This window comes from Lissotriton vulgaris, chromosome 1_1 (genome assembly GCF_964263255.1).
Source record: "Lissotriton vulgaris chromosome 1_1, aLisVul1.2, whole genome shotgun sequence".
Lineage (NCBI taxonomy): Eukaryota > Metazoa > Chordata > Amphibia > Caudata > Salamandridae > Lissotriton > Lissotriton vulgaris.
In genome coordinates this window covers 1,511,241,528-1,511,259,231 of record NC_141685.1, presented here as the reverse complement: position 1 = coordinate 1,511,259,231, position 17,704 = coordinate 1,511,241,528, and the positions used below count along the sequence as shown (strand labels likewise).

The 17,704-nt window shown below is 48.9% G+C and overlaps 1 protein-coding gene across 1 annotated transcript in view; it reads right to left on the bottom strand.

Moving 5' to 3' along the window:
- The window catches only part of ORC5 (origin recognition complex subunit 5), a 333,695-nt gene that overhangs the window by 158,942 nt on the left and 157,049 nt on the right, over nt 1-17,704 (bottom strand). The window contains exon 11 of the mRNA XM_086967427.1: nt 1,456-1,503. Within this exon, the coding sequence (XP_086823553.1) occupies nt 1,456-1,503 (48 nt within the window). The remainder of the gene's footprint in view (nt 1-1,455; nt 1,504-17,704) is intronic.

The window sequence follows — 17,704 nt, the reverse complement described above, 5'->3', positions numbered from 1 at the left end:
CCTGGGGCTTCCTTGGTGGTTTTTGCACCTTTGGTGAGTCGGTTTCTTCTGAGCTTTTGGCTTCGTCGGCCGATCTCTCCTGTGCTCGTGCCTTCTTGAGTTTTGCCTGCTCTTTTTTTGAGGAGGGGGGGGGGGGGGGGGGTCTGATGATGCCCCCTTTTGAGCCCTTGCTGGTAGCGGACTTGTTTTGGTTGTCTACTACGGTGGCTTTTTTGCTGGCCATCACCTCAGCTCGTCGGTTGGGTGTGTGGGGTGCTTTGCTAGTTTCTTTTCCCCATTGGAAGTTCCTGCCGGATCGGGTTGTTTTGTGGCTTGTTCCGACCTTTCTGCCTGTGGCTTCTTCCAGTTTCCTTTGGCAGCTGGAGGTGATTCTTCCTGATTTGCCTGCCTTGTTCCCCCTTTCTTGGTTGATCGCTGGACTCTCCGGTTTTTCCCTCCATCGTTCCCTGGAGTTTTCGGTTTTCTCCTGCCTGGTTTGTCTACTGTGGGGGTGTGGCTTGGGGGGATGTGGTTTCCGATTCTACGGTTGGTCGGTGTGTGCGTTTGGTGGTCTGCCTGCCTTTTCAGTCCTTTGGATCTGCCTCCTCAGTCTCTGGCGCTGGGTCGTTTGACGCGTTCTGTGTCTGCTTCCTTGCCTGGGGCGGCAGGGGTTTCTATCCAGGGGTTTGTTGGGCAGCCACCTGGCTGTCCCGTCACGTATTTGTGCTACCTTATTGGCTTGATGTTTTACATGCCTCTGCTGGCTTTTTTTCTGTTGGTGTCTTGAACGTTGCTGTTCATTGATCTTTACAGATTTGTGCTTTGCATGGATCCTTGGTGTCCAGCATTTTTTGTTGGTTCTCTGCTTGTGAGTTCCTCACGTTGTAAGGACTGGGACGGGGAGGACCCATGAGGAGGCAATGTCTTGTTACTTAATGTTTATCTTCAATACCCCGATTAGGGTCCTCCCCATCCCAGTCCTCTACCCTCCGGCCCTCCCGCTTTGTGTCGGAGTCTTGTTGATAACAGGCATGGCGGTAGGTGGGAAGGGCTTATGTAAGCTTTTGACTACTGGCGTTGTGATTGGCTGGGTGGAGGCAGAACTGCCTCACGTTGTAAGGACTGGGACGGGGAGGACCCTAATCAGGGTAATGAAGATTACTGGTAAGTAACAAGACATTTCACATTAAATGCTTTTCTGGGGTTAGGAGGAGGATAAAAGTCTAATAGTATGAAAGTTGCCTCCCTACTAAAGAAACAATTTTGTGCAAAATTGGTTTCATAATTACAATAGTTTGCATTAGATAAGTGCACATATACGTAAATGTAAACTACTCATAAAATGTATGGCAAGTCTTTTATAACCACATAAGAATGGACTTGAAAATTGTACTTCTAACAGATTTTTTTTTATAAACAATTTTTTTGTATGCAACAGGTTATGTAACATATGAGAATTCTATTTTGTTTACGTACCTTTTCATGTTTTTTCAGGAAATTGGTCTTCTTAATTTTGCCGTGATGCTAAAGCATAAAAGAAAGAATGCAATGATAAACACAGATATAATAAAGTCATAATGATCAATATAATCAAACATCAGGCAAGACTAGAACGTAACATGCATGGTGGTACAACAGCATTCATTTTGTTTAATCAAGTGGACAAAGCATGCAGAACTTAGTAGATGGCGACCCGGGAAGACAAAGTAGTCATCAGAAACAAGTAGAAAGCAAAACTCTTAATATTTCACTTAGCTACTCTTTGTACTACCCGTGCAACAATGTCGCTTAGTTCTTCAGCAAAAAAATCACTGCCATTTACTGCAACTTCAGCCCACACCCTTACCATACAGACCTCCCAAAACACCTCACAATCTTAGCCAAAGAAGGAAGTTATTCATCTGTAATCCTAGTTCTCTTCCACAGGAACCCTCAAAAGTCATAAGCAATTGAATGGCCATGTCTATGGGTGGGGATCCCGGAGCACTTTTAATTTCAACATATACTTGTACCATAGAACATTACATAAATGTTTGCAGCCTGAAGTAAGGCTACAAAATGCCAGATTTCATTGAATTTTTCACTTTAAAAAGAGGCGAGTTACAAATGGGTCACAAATTAAAAGTTACCATAGAAAATCTTTCACAAAAGGTAAGGGAATATGAGGCATTGCTAGCCAAAAGGCCGAAATGCAAAGAAGAGAAAAACGGTCAATGGGCCTGTAAGAAACTCACAATACACCCTGTATCCCATCATACCTCACAGGTATGAGTTAGGTCAGGCTAGTTTGTTTTTGTATAACAAACCATATTAAACGTTTTGCAGCAGCAATGCAGACACCAGCACAAGAAAAGAAACCTGTGCATGAGATATTACAATGAGATGTAGCATCATCATGGCATGGTAACAGTAGTTCACATCGCTAGACCACAGTAGCTACACCATTTACCCCACACCCGTATATGTTTTTGGGGGCAACCACGTGCAATGAAAGGAAAATACTACTTACCCAGTATGTACCTCTTCGAACAAAAACAAAGTGCAAACATACAGACCCAACACTAGATGGAGGGCTATGAACAGCATGTGACTCTACAGCTCTACATGCTAAGAACAGATGCATACTGGGTAAGTAGCATTTTCCGTTCGAGATATGCGAGCTGTGGTTCACAGGCTATGCATAGACTACAAAGCAGTTTTCTCCCAAAGCAGTGGCTAACCTATAGCTGTTGCAGTGGTTTGAAATAGTGCAAGTAAAACTGCTAGGACCACACTAGCTTGCTGTCTTGCTAACACATCTACACAATAGTGTTTTATGAATGTGTGAGGTGTAGATCATGTTGCAGCTTTACAGATATCACCTATGGGTATGTTTCCTAGAAATGCCATAGACGTTCCTAGTTTGCGAGTAGAGTGTGCTCTAAGGTGAATTGTTAAAGTTCTTTTTGCTTTTGCATAACATATCTGAATGCATTTGACTATCCACCTTGCGATGCCCGACTTTGATATTGGATTGTCTTTATGTGGTGGAGCAAAAGCCACAAATAGTTGTTTTGTTTTGCTGAAAAGTTTTTTCCTTTCTATATCGTAAAGAATAGCCCTTTTCACATCTAAAGTGTGTAAAGCATGATCTGTCACAGAATCTGGTTGAGGGAAGAACACAAGCAACTCAACAGACTGGTGGATATGAAAGGCAGAAATGACTTTTGGTAGAAATTTAGGGTTGGTCCACAGAATCACTTTATTTTGATGTATTTGTAAGAATGGTTCTTTTATGGTTAGTACCTGAAGCCCAAGCACTCTCCTCAGAGATGTGATAGCTATGAGGAAAGCTACATTCCAAGTAAGAAATTGTATTTCACATTTATGCAATGGTTCAATGGTGGACTCATTAGCCTGGTGAGGAAAATGTAGAGATTCCACACTGGAGCAGGTGGAAGTCTTGGAGGAATGATTCTTTTAAGTCCCTCCATAAATTCTTTGATGATAGGCACTCCAAAAAGAGACAGATGATGTCTGTTCTCTAGGTATGCAGCTATTGCAGCAAGATATAAGCGTATGGAAGGGTAAGATAAATAGGAACGCTGCAGATGTAGAAAATAGCAAATGATGTTTCGAACTGAAGCATCCAGTGGATCTATTAGATTGTTATTGCAGTATATAACAAATTGCTTTCACTTTGCTGCATAGCATGCTCTTGTGGTAGGACCTCAAGCCTCTTTGATAATATTTATACAGTCTGGCCGAAGATTAAGGTAGCCAAACACTAAGATTTCAGGTGCCAGATCGCAAGGTTGAGATGACTGGGATCTGGATGTCTTATTTCTCCATGGCTCCGAGTTAGCATACGGAGAGTGAGGTGTAGTTTTTGGTGAGGAACTACTGAAAGCTCCAACAGGGTTGTGCACCAGGGTTGTCAAGCCCATGTGGGAGCAACTAGGATTAATATCAGGGACACCTGTCTGAGCTTCCGAACCACTCACGGAATGAGTGGGAGAGGCGGAAAAGCATAGGCAAATATCCCTGACCAATTCATTCATGGTGCATTGTCCTTGGACAATGGGTGTGGATGTCTGGATGCGAAGTTTGAGCATTTTGCATTTAGGTTTGTAGCAAACAGATCTATGTCTGGAAAGCACCACATTTGAAAGAATGGAAGGAGAACTTGAGGGTGGAGTTCCCATTTGTGGATATGTTGTCTCCTGGAAGGTGTTCTGCCACGAGAAACATTCTGTGAAGTATGGCCCATGTCCAGATGGTTTGTGCTAGTTGTGACAGCTTGAGTGTGTCCCCCCCTTGTTTTTGTATGTAGCTTATTGCGGTCATGATGTCTGTACAGATCAGGACAGCTTTGCCTACTAGATAAATTCGAAATGCTTTGAGCGCTACAAAAATTGCTAGCAGCTCTAGATGGTTTATCTGGAGCTGTTTTGCTGCAGGATCCACATGCCCTGAATTGTATTTGTTTGGAGAGGAGTTCCCCAGCCAGTGAGCGATGAGTCTGCTGTTCGCACTATCTGTGGAACGGGGTCGAAGAAAGACTGCCCTTTTGAAAGGTTTTGTGTATTCCACCACTGCAGAGAGGAATGGGTGCGGCCGTCCACCAATACTAGAGCTGATAACCGACCCTGAGGCTGGTTCCATTGACATGCTAAGTGCTCTTAAAGGGGACGCGTGTGAAGTCTTGCGTAAGAGACTATTAGTATGCAAGACGCCATAATTCCTAGTACCTGCATGAACACTCGAGCTGGTAATGAGCGACGAGGCTGAAACTGGCAGAGCAAAGCTTGCATGTTATGGATTCAGGCCAGATTGGGGTAGGCCAAAGCCTTTTGTCTATCTATTGTGGCTCCCAGATACACCTGTGTGTTGGATGGTTGCTGAGGAGACTTGAGCAGGTTTACTGTGAATCCAAGATTGTGGAGCAATGGCACAGTTTTGTGAGTGTGATGGAGACAGCTTTTTTATGAACTGGCTTTTATGAGCCAGTCGTCCAGATATGGGAAGATGTGAATGTGTTGTCTTCGAAGGTGAGCTGCGACTATTGCTAAGCACTTGGTGAAAACTCTGGGTGTGGCTGTTGCTCCAAATAGGAGCACCTTGAACTTATAATGCTGTCCAGCTACCACAAACCTTAGGTATTTGCGATGAGCAGGATGTATTGGGATATAGAAATAGGCGTCCTTTGAGTCCAGAGTGAACAGGAAGTCGCCTTGTTGAAGGAGTGGAAGTTCTTGTTGTAGAGGGACCATGTGAAAGTGGTCTAATTGAATGTATAGATTGAGTTCTCTGAAATGCAGTATAGGCCCGAGAGATCCGTCCTTCTTGGGAATTTTAGAAGTATAGGTAGTGGACTGCGGTTCCTTGATGTTCTAATGGGACTGACTATTGCTCCTTTTTCTAACCGAGATTGAACCTCTTTTTCAAGAAGGGTGAGATGTTTGTGACATTGCATGTGTTCTTGGAAGAATGTTTGGGGGAGTGTCTAAGTTCCAGGCAGTAACCATATTGGATAATGTGTAGAACCCATTTGTCTGAGGTGATGGTGTTCCAGACAGGGAGAAATTGAGAGAGAAGTCCCCTGACAGGAGTGGAATGATCGGAGGGTAGTGGAAGCAAGTCACTGTTTGTTATTAGCGGGGGGAAGTGCATGTGGCGTTACCTCTGCATTTTCCCTTACCATTGTTTCCTCTAAAACCTCCTCTAAAATATCCTCTTGATGAGGGCAATTGAGTGTTGCCCTTGTAAGAGGAGGGGGGACTTTCTGTGGTAACAGTTTTGGAACCACCCCTGTAAAAGGAGCAGCGAAAGGAACCGCTATTAGCAGGTTATTGTAAAGCCTCCATGGACTTTGCGACCTCAGTGTCCTTTTTAATTTTTTCCAGTGAGGTGTCAACTGTTGGGCCAACTAGGTGTTCTTTGTCAAAAGGTTGATTAAGTATAAAGGCCTGTATCTCAAGTTTGAAACCTGATATTCTTAACCATGCGTGTCTGCGTAGCTACAGGCTTGTGTTTACCTCATTTGATGAGGTGTTGGTAATGAGTTTTCCTTCTTGTATAAGATCATTTGCCTTCGCTTTATGCTCATCAGGCAGATATTGGATACGTTTTTCCAACTCATCATAATGATCTCCATCATATCTGGCTAGAAAAGCCTGAACATTGGCAATGCACCAATGATTAGCTACCTGAGAAGCTACTCTTTTAACCAGAGGCACCAATTAACTTGGACTCTTTATCAGAAGGCGGGGCCTCACCTGTTTGTTAATTTGCTCTTTTACGAGCATTTGAGACCACCAAAGAGTCCAAGGGCAGTTGACCTATAATGTAAGAAGGGTCAGTGTGTGCTGGTTTATATTTTTTCTCAACCATGGGCGTGATTATTCTTGCCAGACACGGTCTTTGAAAACCTCATCTGCATGCTTAAGCATCCCCTTAAGCATTGGTAAATTGTGTGTTTTTTGACTGGAGCGAAATATCTCTAATAAGAAGTCCTCCACTAAAATGTCTTCATGTAATTCCTCCCAATGATAGTGAGCTGCCCTATTACGAAGCTCAATATAACCTATAATATCATCAGGAGGTGATGGCCTAGATGGATACAAATCAGGATCAGTGTCTGTTATGTTATGTTATGTTATGTTAGGAGGTTCTTTTAGAGCGCACTGTCACCGTAAGTTTCCTGGCGCTGATTGGGATTCAGTGAGATAGCAGATTAGAGATTAACCAGATTGGGGGAAAAGCCAAGTTTTGAGAGACTTGCGGAAAAGGATGAGTGAGTTGACAGATTTGAGAGAAAGGGGGAAAGAGTTCCAAAGTGTAGGGGCAAGATGTGAGAAGCTCCGACCTCCAACCCTCGCAAGTTTGAAGGAGGGGGTGGCCAGGAGATGAAGATGGGAGGATCTGAGATTGCGCGGGGCAGTACGGGGTGATGAGGGATTTCAGAAACCTAGGGGAGGGACCAGTCAGGGACTTGAATACTAAGCAGCCGATCTTAAAGGCTGCCCTAAGATTGACTGGAAGCCAGTGCAGTTTGGCAAGGAGAGGCTTGGCCGACTGCCATTTTGGAATCCTGAAGACCAGTCGCGCCGCTTGGTTCTGGGCGATCTGCAGCCTATAGAGCAAGGTTTTGGGCAGACCATAATATAAGGAGTTCGAGAAGTCCAAGCGGGAGAGGACCAAGGCCAGGATGACTTGGAGCAAAAGTTTGGGGGACAGGAGATAGGCGACCTTCCTGATCCTGCGAAGCTGGTGCATACAGGAGGAGACCACCGCCCCCACCTGGGCCTTGAGTGAGAGTTCCGAGTCGATGATGACTCGGAAACTCTTTACGGATGCCACAGGGGCGGGGGGAGGGCCAAGCCTTGTGGGCCAGAAGTGTGGACCCCAATGGATGGAGCTCTTGCCTGGAAGAAGGAGCTCCGTCTTTCCAGGGTTCAATTTGAGCTGGTTTTGGCTCATCCAGAGGAGAATGTGAGACATGACAGCGTGAAAGTTAGAGACAGCGGAGGGGGTGGAGAGAGGGAAGAGGAGTTGTAGGTCGTCAGCGTAGTTGAAGACGGTGACGTCCCACTGCCTCAGAGAGAGAAGAAGGGGGCGAAGATAGAGGTTGAAAAGGAGGGGGGACAAAGAGGAACCCTGGGGGACACCACAGGGGGAAGGTACTTTGGGTCCGCGGAAGGTGCCCAGACTGACCGACTGAGACCTGACGGACAGGAAGGAATGGACCCAGGCCAGCGCCGGACCCTGGAGGCCGGCTTGTTCGACACGGCGGATAAGGATGTCGTGATCCACCGTGTCGAACGCAGCCGACAGATCTAACAATACCAGGGCCTGGGGGATGCCCTTGTCAGCATTGCCATGTGGATCGGTATTATAATTTTCCTAAGGATCAGCATCATGTGGCCTGCTATCATCCCCATCCCCCTCATCCTGAGGGTCAGGTGATAGTGGTGGTGGTGAATTAGTGAGGGTAATAAGTAGGTGAGGATTAGTAGATGAATGAGGTGAAATATCAGGTGGTGATGGGTTTGTACCCATATTCCTTTTCTTTAGAGGTATATGATGTTCATCCTGATGTGCCATATGCCTTTTTTCAGGTAATTTGGCTTGAATATGTCCAGTATCTGGGTTGATAACAAGTTTGTTTGTTTGTTTCGGATCCGGAGGTGGAACATCGGACTGAAAATCTTTAGTTGGGAGTCTTTTTCTCTTGTTGTAGTTTTTGGCGTCAAGAGTTTCGGCTTCGAACTCTTCGGCACCGAAGATTTAGTCTTGGACAAAGATGGAGAATAGATATGCTTGGTTTTAATGGCCGATGATATTGGTTCGGTGCCACTAGGGGGCCAGCTCAATCCTGAACCGGAAGGCTTTTCTTTGTGTTTTGGCGCCGGGCCCGCGGACGGGGTGCTTGAAACTTTCTTGACGCCGACCTTGGCCCGAAGGTAGAGGAAGGACCGGAACCTTTTTACTTTTTGGTAGTTGGGGCAAGGGGGCTCCTGTATTCACGGTACGCCAACCCAGTGTAACTTCCTCCTCTTCTTCTATGTCGGAGTCAACTTTGGACACGGAGACATGTTCTTCTTCTTCGGCTCCTTAAGCGTGTTCTTGGTTGGAATCTTCTCCGAAGATGTCCGGTACAGAGCCGCCTTGTTGCTGCATTTCGTGACGTCAAGCCAGACTGTCATAGAGCGCTTTCTTTGATTGAAACGATAGGTACGCGTCACAGTCTTTCTTGTCCTGTTCTGGGGACAAACAGAGATTGTACACTTCATGCAGGTCAGTGCGCGGAAACTTGGCGCAACACCCGGGGCGGAGTTTGAATGGAGTCTGTTCCGTCAAATGCTAGTGAGCCCAGCGCGGATAGGCCCAAAGGCACTCCACAAGTTTTCCGATCGAAGATTTTTGGTTGGAACGATATGCGGAGAATAGGAAAGAATCAAGAAACAATACCGTTGAGGGTAGTGAATTGCGCGTCGGAGGGAACCCAAGAAACCGTGCAGAACCGGAGCGCAGCAATTCACATTCGAACCCGATGGCGGAAAAAACGAATCGAACAATGGAGTTGATGCCCATGTGCACTATCACCGAAAGGAGGAGTCACCTACCTCATGACTGGTAAAGACTTCTTCTAACAAAAACCAAGTGCAAACATACAGACCCAACACTAGGTGTTGGGCTATGCACAGCATGTGATCTATAGCTCACATGCCTCGAACATAAGTTTCTCCTGATGTGCACACAAGTCCACCAACACCCAATTGTGGGTGGCCTCCGCTGCTTCCATGTGTGCGCTACATCTCTTGGCTACCAAACAGGCCACCCCAAGGAAGATATGTTCAGCTCGCAGGCCCCCAAACTCCTCCACCAGCCCCAACAGAACAGCACAGTGAGTTAGACCTAAAGGGTGTCCTAAGACGGCTCAAAATTCCTGACCCAGCCGGTCTCATAAGGGACGCAGCACCGAACAGTCCCGCGCTACATGAAAAGAAACTGCAGCTGACAGTGTACATCGTGTGTAGGTGGTCTGGGCAGTGGATGAAATGTGCTGCAAAGGGAGAAGTTGAGATAATTGAATTGAACCATTCACAGCCATAAGGAAATCACCAGTTCCCGGAGTGCCATACATGCCTCCCTCCACTCTTCCTCATACAGCTTCCCCACCCAAGAAAGTCATCTGCCTAGTAAACCCAATGCCGTCCAGGGCATGGATGACTAGTGAGCGGTAGAGCAATGAAATGGCACCCTTACCCAGGCATCCTAGGAATATTTTTGCCCCAACTGGGTTATATTCAGGTAGCGGGGTGTCTGCGATGTTATGGGCTTGCAAGGCGTGCCGTAACTGAAGGAAACTTAAAAACTGAGTTGGCCAGTGCATATCGATCCTTCAGATCCTGAAAAGACACTAGGGGCTGATTACGATGTCAGGCAGAGTTGCCTCCGCCCGGCATAGTCTTGGTCATGGGTCCGACCGACACCCGGTCGTTGGTCTCGACCAGCCCATCAGGATGCACCAGTTTGGTCGCATTCCTACATTTTACGATGGGAGCATGCATTCCGGTCGTAAACCGGACAGAATGCATGCTGCAATTGTAAAATAGGAGGTGCAGTTCATCCCTGCACTCTGTGGCAGGCCTCTCAAGGTGTCTGCCACGGGGTGCAGGCATCAACAGGGTGGCCGTGCACTCAAGGGAGACCTGCTGGGGGCCGAACAAAAGTTCAGACAGCCTTTGTGTAGGAAAGGCCTGCACAGAAAGGCTGCCAAAGCCAGACATCGTAATCCCAACGGCAGAGAGAGACATTCTTGGGGTTACAGGCCACATTACGACTGGCCGACGGATTCCTTTCCGACCACCTCCATTGTAATGAGGAATCCGACTGTCATATTACACTGGGGGTCATAAAGGCTTCGAACGAGGGGCGGAGCCTTTCACAAACACATCGTAATCGGTCCCTAGGTGTCTCCCTTTATGTACTTCTACGAGATAAGAGATCCCAATCCAATCCCCGGGGGCAAAGACTTCCAAGGTTCGGAGTTGATTGAGCCAAGTAGCCTGCACAGAGGCTCATCTCAGTGAGTCGGTGATCCCAGCAGGTAATAGACGTATGTGTACAAGAGGGAAGTGTTGAAGGCAGATGCCCCCCCATACAAGAGATCTGCAAGACCATCAAGACTCACTAGATAGATTTCTAGGCGACATGCTGGGTCACCCCAAACCCCAGTTAACCACTCATTAATAGGAACCAGATGTGCTGTCAAATAACAAAGATAAATGTTTGACAGACTAAGACCGCCATCAAAAGGGGATTGGCGTGCCAATTGGAAAGTTACCTTGAGTCTACCTCCCGCCTATACAAAGTTTGTGATTTTAGAGATCAAGGAACTGAACCATTTGCGAGTGATAGGATGGGGATAATTACCTAAGATGTATAGATAGCGTAGTAAAAACACCATCTTAAAGAAGGTGATTAGCAGCTCACCACCTCCCTCAGCCAGAACCCACCCGCCAGCACAACGGACCCCAACGAAGCAGCCCGCAACTTCACACAGTGGCTGACCGCCTGCGCCGACGACCTCGCTCCACTGAAGAACCCTCCCAGCAGACCCAGAAGCAAGAAAGCCTCCTGGTTCACCGACGAACTCAAGGACTCCAAGAAGAACTGCCGCACCCTCGAGAAAGCCTGGCTCCTCGACCAGACCACAGACAACTTGACCGCCCTCAAACACGCCACCCGCAAGCACCACCAGCTTATCCGCACCACCAAGAAGAAATCACTGAAGGAACGACTGGACAACAACGCCCACGACAGCAAGGAACTCTTCAGCATCGTCAAGGAGTTCTTCAACCCCAGCACCGGCAACAACAACATCACTCCTTCACAAGATTTCTGAGACTCTCTCGCCTCGTTCTTCCACTGCAAGATCGCCGACATCCACAACAGCTTTGGCGCACCATCCACGCACCCAACCGTCGAACCAACGCCCGCCACCCTCCGCACCTGGACCACGGTGACCACCGAAGACACAGCCCACACGATGAACACCATCCACTCCGGATCTCCAACTGACCCCTGCCCCCACCACGTCTTCAACAAGGCCGACTCCACCATCGCACCCCAACTCCGGAACATCAACACCACCTCCTTCAACACCGCCACCTTCCCGGAGAGCTGGAAGCATGCCGAGCTCAGCGCCCTACTGAAGAAACCTACAGCGGACCCAACCGACCTCAAGAACTTCCGACCCATCTCGCTCCTCCCTTATCCTGCCAAAGTCATCGAGAAGACCGTCAACAGACAGCTTGCCGCCTTCCTCGAGACGAGCGGATCCCTCGACCCCTCGCAGTCCGGCTTCCGAGCCAACCACAGCACCGAGACTGCCCTCATCGCAGCCACCGACGACATCAGAACCCTGCTCGACAACGGGGAAACAGCGGCCCTCATCCTCCTAAACCTCTCCGCAGCGTTCGACACTGTCTGCCACCGCACCCTAGTTCAACGCCTCAGCAACATCGGTATCCAAGAGTGTTAAAATCTAGTTTGCGACATCAACATTATCGGCGCCATCTTGTCCCTTTTCAGGCTCATATGTGCGCGTAAGTAGCAGCCATTTTGAAGGCCATGGCTTCTCTGCCCACTGCCGATAGCCAGCGCGTCTCTCTCTCTCTCCCTCGAACCTCGCAAGCATCCCCCCGCACGCTGACAGCCCCCGCTCTCACATGCTTGGGCCATAAACCTCCCCTTCAGCGCAACCCTGCCTCGGAGCCACATCCCGTTTCCAGCTAAACACCTCCCTCCATCCCCTTTTCATGATCTTGTATCCTTTGAAAAACCCCACTTTCCTCTGTGCCCGATTGTCCTGCTCGTTCCCAGGCCGCCACCTGGCCCTGCGGATGCAGTTTATTGCCCCCATACAGTAGGAAGCTTCTCTCAAAGGATCCACAACCGATCAAAGCCCCCACCCCATGAGATCCGATCAGCCGCACACATTCCGGGAATCGGCGGAATGTCCAGCTGCGCGACAGTCATCACCTGTTGAGACCGGGGTGGGGACTTCTACTGTAAATGTGTGTGGGAACGGGCATGAAGCGGGGATTCCGAGGATGTCTTTCCGTACATCAAAGTATTTGCAAGAATGTGCCACATGTAATAAACTGCAATAAAGACCATAAACCTGTGTATAAGAGGCCAGGCCTCAGAGATGCGGTTAGAGCACCTCGAGAAGATACCCTGTTGTCTGATTTGATGTGTTCTGCTCCGTCGGAATAAACTCCTGTTACCTGCCTTCTAGTCTCCAGCGCCTGCCTCTTTGTTTGATAGATTCGAATGGTATGAGAGGCGGTTAACGCCGGGCAATACTTAAAGGTTCTTGGTCGACATCGGCTCTACCTTTTTCCACTAGAGAAGGCACTGGAGTGGATCATCTCGTTCCTCGCCGGAAGAACACAGAGAGTCCGCCTCCCCCCGTTTTGGTCCGAAGCCACCGAAGTCATCTGCGGCGTACCGCAAGGATCATCACTCAGCCCCACCCTCTTCAACGTCTACATGAGACCTCTTGCAGCCATCGCACACCAACACAGCCTCAACATAATCTCCTACGCCGACGACACCCAACTGATCCTCTCCCTCACCAGAGACCCCGCCACCGCCAGAACTAGCCTACACGAAGGGATGAAAGACGTCGCCGAGTGGATGAAGAACAGCCGCCTGAAACTGAACTCAGACAAGACAGAAGTCCTCATCCTGGGACCATCGCCCTCCGCCTGGGACGACTCCTGGTGGCCCCCCGCCCTGGGCACCACTCCCAAGCCAACAGACCATGCACGCAACCTGGGCTTCATCCTGGACTCCTCCCTCTCGATGACCAGACAAGTCAACGTCGTCTCCTCATCATGCTTCAACACCCTACGCATGCTCCGCAAGATCTTCCGATGGATCCCGACCGAAACCAGGAAGACGGTCACCCAGGCACTCGTCACCAGCCGACTGGACTACGGAAACACCCACTACATGGGAACCACAGCCAAGCTACAGAAAAGACTCCAACGCATCCAGAACGCCTCCGCCCGACTCATCCTGGACATCCCCCGACGCAGCCACATCTCCGGCCACCTGAGGGAACTGCACTGGCTTCCCGTCAGCAAGAGGATCACGTGCAGGCTCCTCACCCACGCACACAAGTCTCTCCACGACCTGGACCCTAAGTAACTCAACGACCGCCTGATCTTCTATACGCCCACCCGCCAGCTACGCTCTACAAGCCTCGCCCTCGCCGCCGTACCACGCATCCGAAGAGCCACCACCGGAGGGAGATCCTTCTCCTACCTGGCGGCCAAGACATGGAACTCCCTCCCCATCCACCTTCGGCTGACCCAGGACCATCTCGCCTTCAGGAGACAACTCAAGACCTGGCTGTTCGAGCAATAGCGGACCCCTTCCCCCAAGCGCCTTGAGACCCGGCTGGGTGAGTAGCACGCTATACAAATGTTATGATTGATTGATGTGTCTCAGTGGATTTAGTAGGAGGGTGGCCCAGCTGCCAAAATCTCAATCGAGCAAGTCCTTAGAAATAGAGAGCCCAAGCGAGATCTGGAGGAGGGTGGGGTCAGGACATGTGAATCCCAGATATTTAGAAGAATTGCAGCGAGTGGGAAAATGTGTGCACCAAAGCTGCATCTTAGCATCTCCCTTTACCTTCACCAGACTGAATCTGCCTAAGTTAATCCAATGACCTGATAACTCAACATACAGACGAAGAAGTTGTAGACACCGGGATCCCAAGAGCCGGGATCCTTCAGACACAAAAGAATGTTGTCTGCATAAAGTGCAATCCGGACTTCAAAACCATTCCCACAATGCCAGGCCCATATCTGGGCATCACAGCTTATAAAACAAGCCTGGGGTTCTATCGGGTTTGCAAATAGCAATGGGGAAAGTGGAGAGCACTGGCGCGTACCCCTTGTGATGGGAAAGGAAGAGGATAGAACACCATTCACTAGGTCCTGGGCAGTAGGCTTGCAGTAAAGGTGGCAGACCATTCAAAGGAATGCATCTCCCAACCCTGCTCCCACCAGGACCCTGTCCAAGAAGTCCCAAGAGACCATATCAGAGACCTTGGTGAAATCTAAAAGCAAAAGGGCGAGATGTCCGTCGTGGTCCTGTATCCGGGATAAAGTGGAGGGTACCCTTTGAATGCAGTGGCTTGCGATTCGGCCAGGCATAAATCCACACTGATCTGGATAAAAGATAGGGTAGAACCAGAGCCAAGCGAGTAGCCTGGGCTTTCTCATAGATCTTAACATCAGCGTAAATGAGGGAAATGGGGTGTTAAGTCGAGCACTGGCTCAAGGAAGAACCTCCTTAGGAAGGATCACTATAGTGGCACCGTCCACCTCAGAGGTTAAGAAGCCCTGCTGGATCTTGGTTGTGTAGAAAGGTCTTAGATGGGGGTGTCAGGATATCTCAGAATTGTTTACATTATTCAATAGGATAGCCGTCCGGCCCTGCCATCTTCCCAGAACGCAGCAGTGAGCATGCCAGCATCTATTTCCCAGACAGTGGGGGCCCGGACCAACTCTTGAGTTAAGGAGTACGGAATGGACGGCTGCAGGATGCTATCTGAAAAGGGGTTAGTTACTTTCGGTGAAGGCGGGGAGGTGCCAAGAGTGCTAAGTTCAGTAAAAATCAGCAAAGGCAAAAGCAATATCAGAGAGTTCTCGCCGAAGGTGCCAGGTCGAATCTCGGACAGCGGGCACCACCCTATCAGAAATAACCCAGGTCGCCAACCAAGGTAACAATTTGAAGGACTTCTCGCCAGACTCATACGTTCTCTGTGTGGAGGCCCCCCAGCATGATTTCGCCTACTCGAGGGAATTCGGACATAATTCAGTACTGGCCACAGCCAGGAGCCTACGAGTTTCATCTGTGCCCCGATCACGTAAGTCACCCTCCAAGCACAGTATCTGACTCTCCAGGTCCGTAGTCTGTGTTAATGGTCTGCCTCACAGCAACGTACATAACCCTTGAGATGACCCCTCAAGGAGGGCTTACACGACACCCACAGAGTAACCGCCGATGACACAGAGACCACATTAATTCTAAAAGAGGTTTGCAGTTCTTCTTCCCCAAAGGCGATGCATGCAGGAGTTTTGAAGTGCCAGGCACTGAATCTCCAAGCTGGGCGGAAAGTGCCAGGTTGAGTCCCTCATTCCAGAAAGAGTGGGGAATGATCCGAGATGCCACACGGGAAGATGCGGATTGACTGAACAGCAAGAAGTTCTGCCGCCAGGAACCATAAAAAAATAAATGCACAATTTCGGATCATGATCCACTGAAAGATGGGTGTAGGCCCGGATAGCGGGATGCCAGGTGCAGAGGAAGGCAAGCAATTGGAGAGAGTGCACCGGCCAGGATAGGGGGTCTGTTGAGGCATCAAGTTGGGGGTGGGGGAACTGCATTAAAGTCCCCATCAACCACAGTGAACCCCCAAAGGGTCAAGATAAAGGATCATAGCTAGTGGAGAGTGGGTTGCAACAGCGGTGGAGGGACCTAGCAGGATACAAAAATGTATAGCCTGGCTTACAAACGGCCCTCGACTCCCACATAGCACCCCTGAGAATCTACAAGTCTAACAACTGTCAGTGGAAATGATTTATGCCGCTGTATGGCTACCCCTCTGGAGCCTCACGTAAACCTGGAGTGAAAAATCCTGTCATACTCAAATCGTCCAAGAAAGGCGCATTGTGTGCCCAGTCTCCTGTAATAAAACAACTGCTGGTTTGCACTGCTTAACGTACCGGAGTACTGTGGAGTGTTTGATCCAGTCTAGGAGGCTATTGATGTTCCAGGAGAGAACTTTTAGTTTAGGTGGGGGCCATGGCAGATTGTGAGGGATGAGTGGACCCTGCCAGAAACCATGAATAGTTAGTGGAGTTAAAGGAAGCACAGTTTGGAAACATATATAAACTTTTATAGTGTTTGCCGCGGACAACCTGAAAAGGAATAACATGGTTAGAACAACAATCCAAGCCTCTAGGTCCAACTGTCTCTCCCCCCCCCCCCCAGCCACCCCAAAACAACCCACCCCAGACTTTTTTGCTCGAAGCATCTGTCACCCTTAAACTACCCTAGAAACGGAGTAAAATGGTGGAAACATTTGTGGTCTCAAAGAGCACAATAAGAAGGATCTGATACCCAACACCATTCAAATAGTTATATCGAGGTGGGAAAATAACCAGTAAAACCAAGGTGGCCAAGACATCGAAACCCCCAAAGGCATGAAAGCGTAACTGGCAGTTACCAACAACTAACAAGCAGTATATGTTTCAGTTAATAGTAAGGGGGCAATAATTCCGCCCCCTATACCCTCAGCTGCCCCGGTCCATGACCAATGTGCGGGGAGAACAAATATCAAAGGACTCAGAGGGGAGTTGATCAAGGAGGTGGGAGAGTTGAGAGGAAGAAGAGGCCAAGACATCATCAAACGAGCGTAAGAACATTGGAGTATTTGACAAGTTTTTGTCCGAGGCTAGCGATCTTGCTGGCTATTCACCCTCTCCCGTAGCCGGGTCCGGCACTGCGGTCACCTCCTGCCATCCAGCCCTGGACTTCTTGAAGCAAGAGCAGCTTTTCTTCCGTTGACTGGGGAAAGCATTCAAGCACATTCCCCAGGATCACCAGAATGGTGCCATTCAGGTGATGTCCGTCTAAGCAGACGCCGCTCTGTGGCCCATTCCCAGGCCTGAAGTCTTCCCCACCTCAAAGGCACATTTGGGTATATGTACTGGGTTTCTGACCCCCACCAAATCAGACACTTCTGGATTTACAAGTGAACCTTGTAAAAAAAAAAAAAAAAAAAAAAAACCTATGTCAGAAGAACTGCTGTGCTGCTCAAAGGACTCAACTGGACTGGACTGCAGATCTGGAAGGCCTGTTTTTCTTTTTGTTGCCCTGCTGCTCTCGGACTCTGCTGAAGTAGAGCTGGGCTTGTTGGATGCCTCCTTTTGCTCGACACACAGGGATATCAAAGTCTCTACCCCTGCTCCTGTGCCTGGGGTCACTGGAAGTGACCCAGATACTTGCAACACGGATTTTGACGCATCTCCTGTCTGACCATAGCAGAACCGGCGTATCAACCATGGTGCAGGAGTACTTGGACACCTCTTCCGTGTTAGTTAGCCCTAGATAAATACAATTACAACACTTCCCATATAAATTTGACACAAAC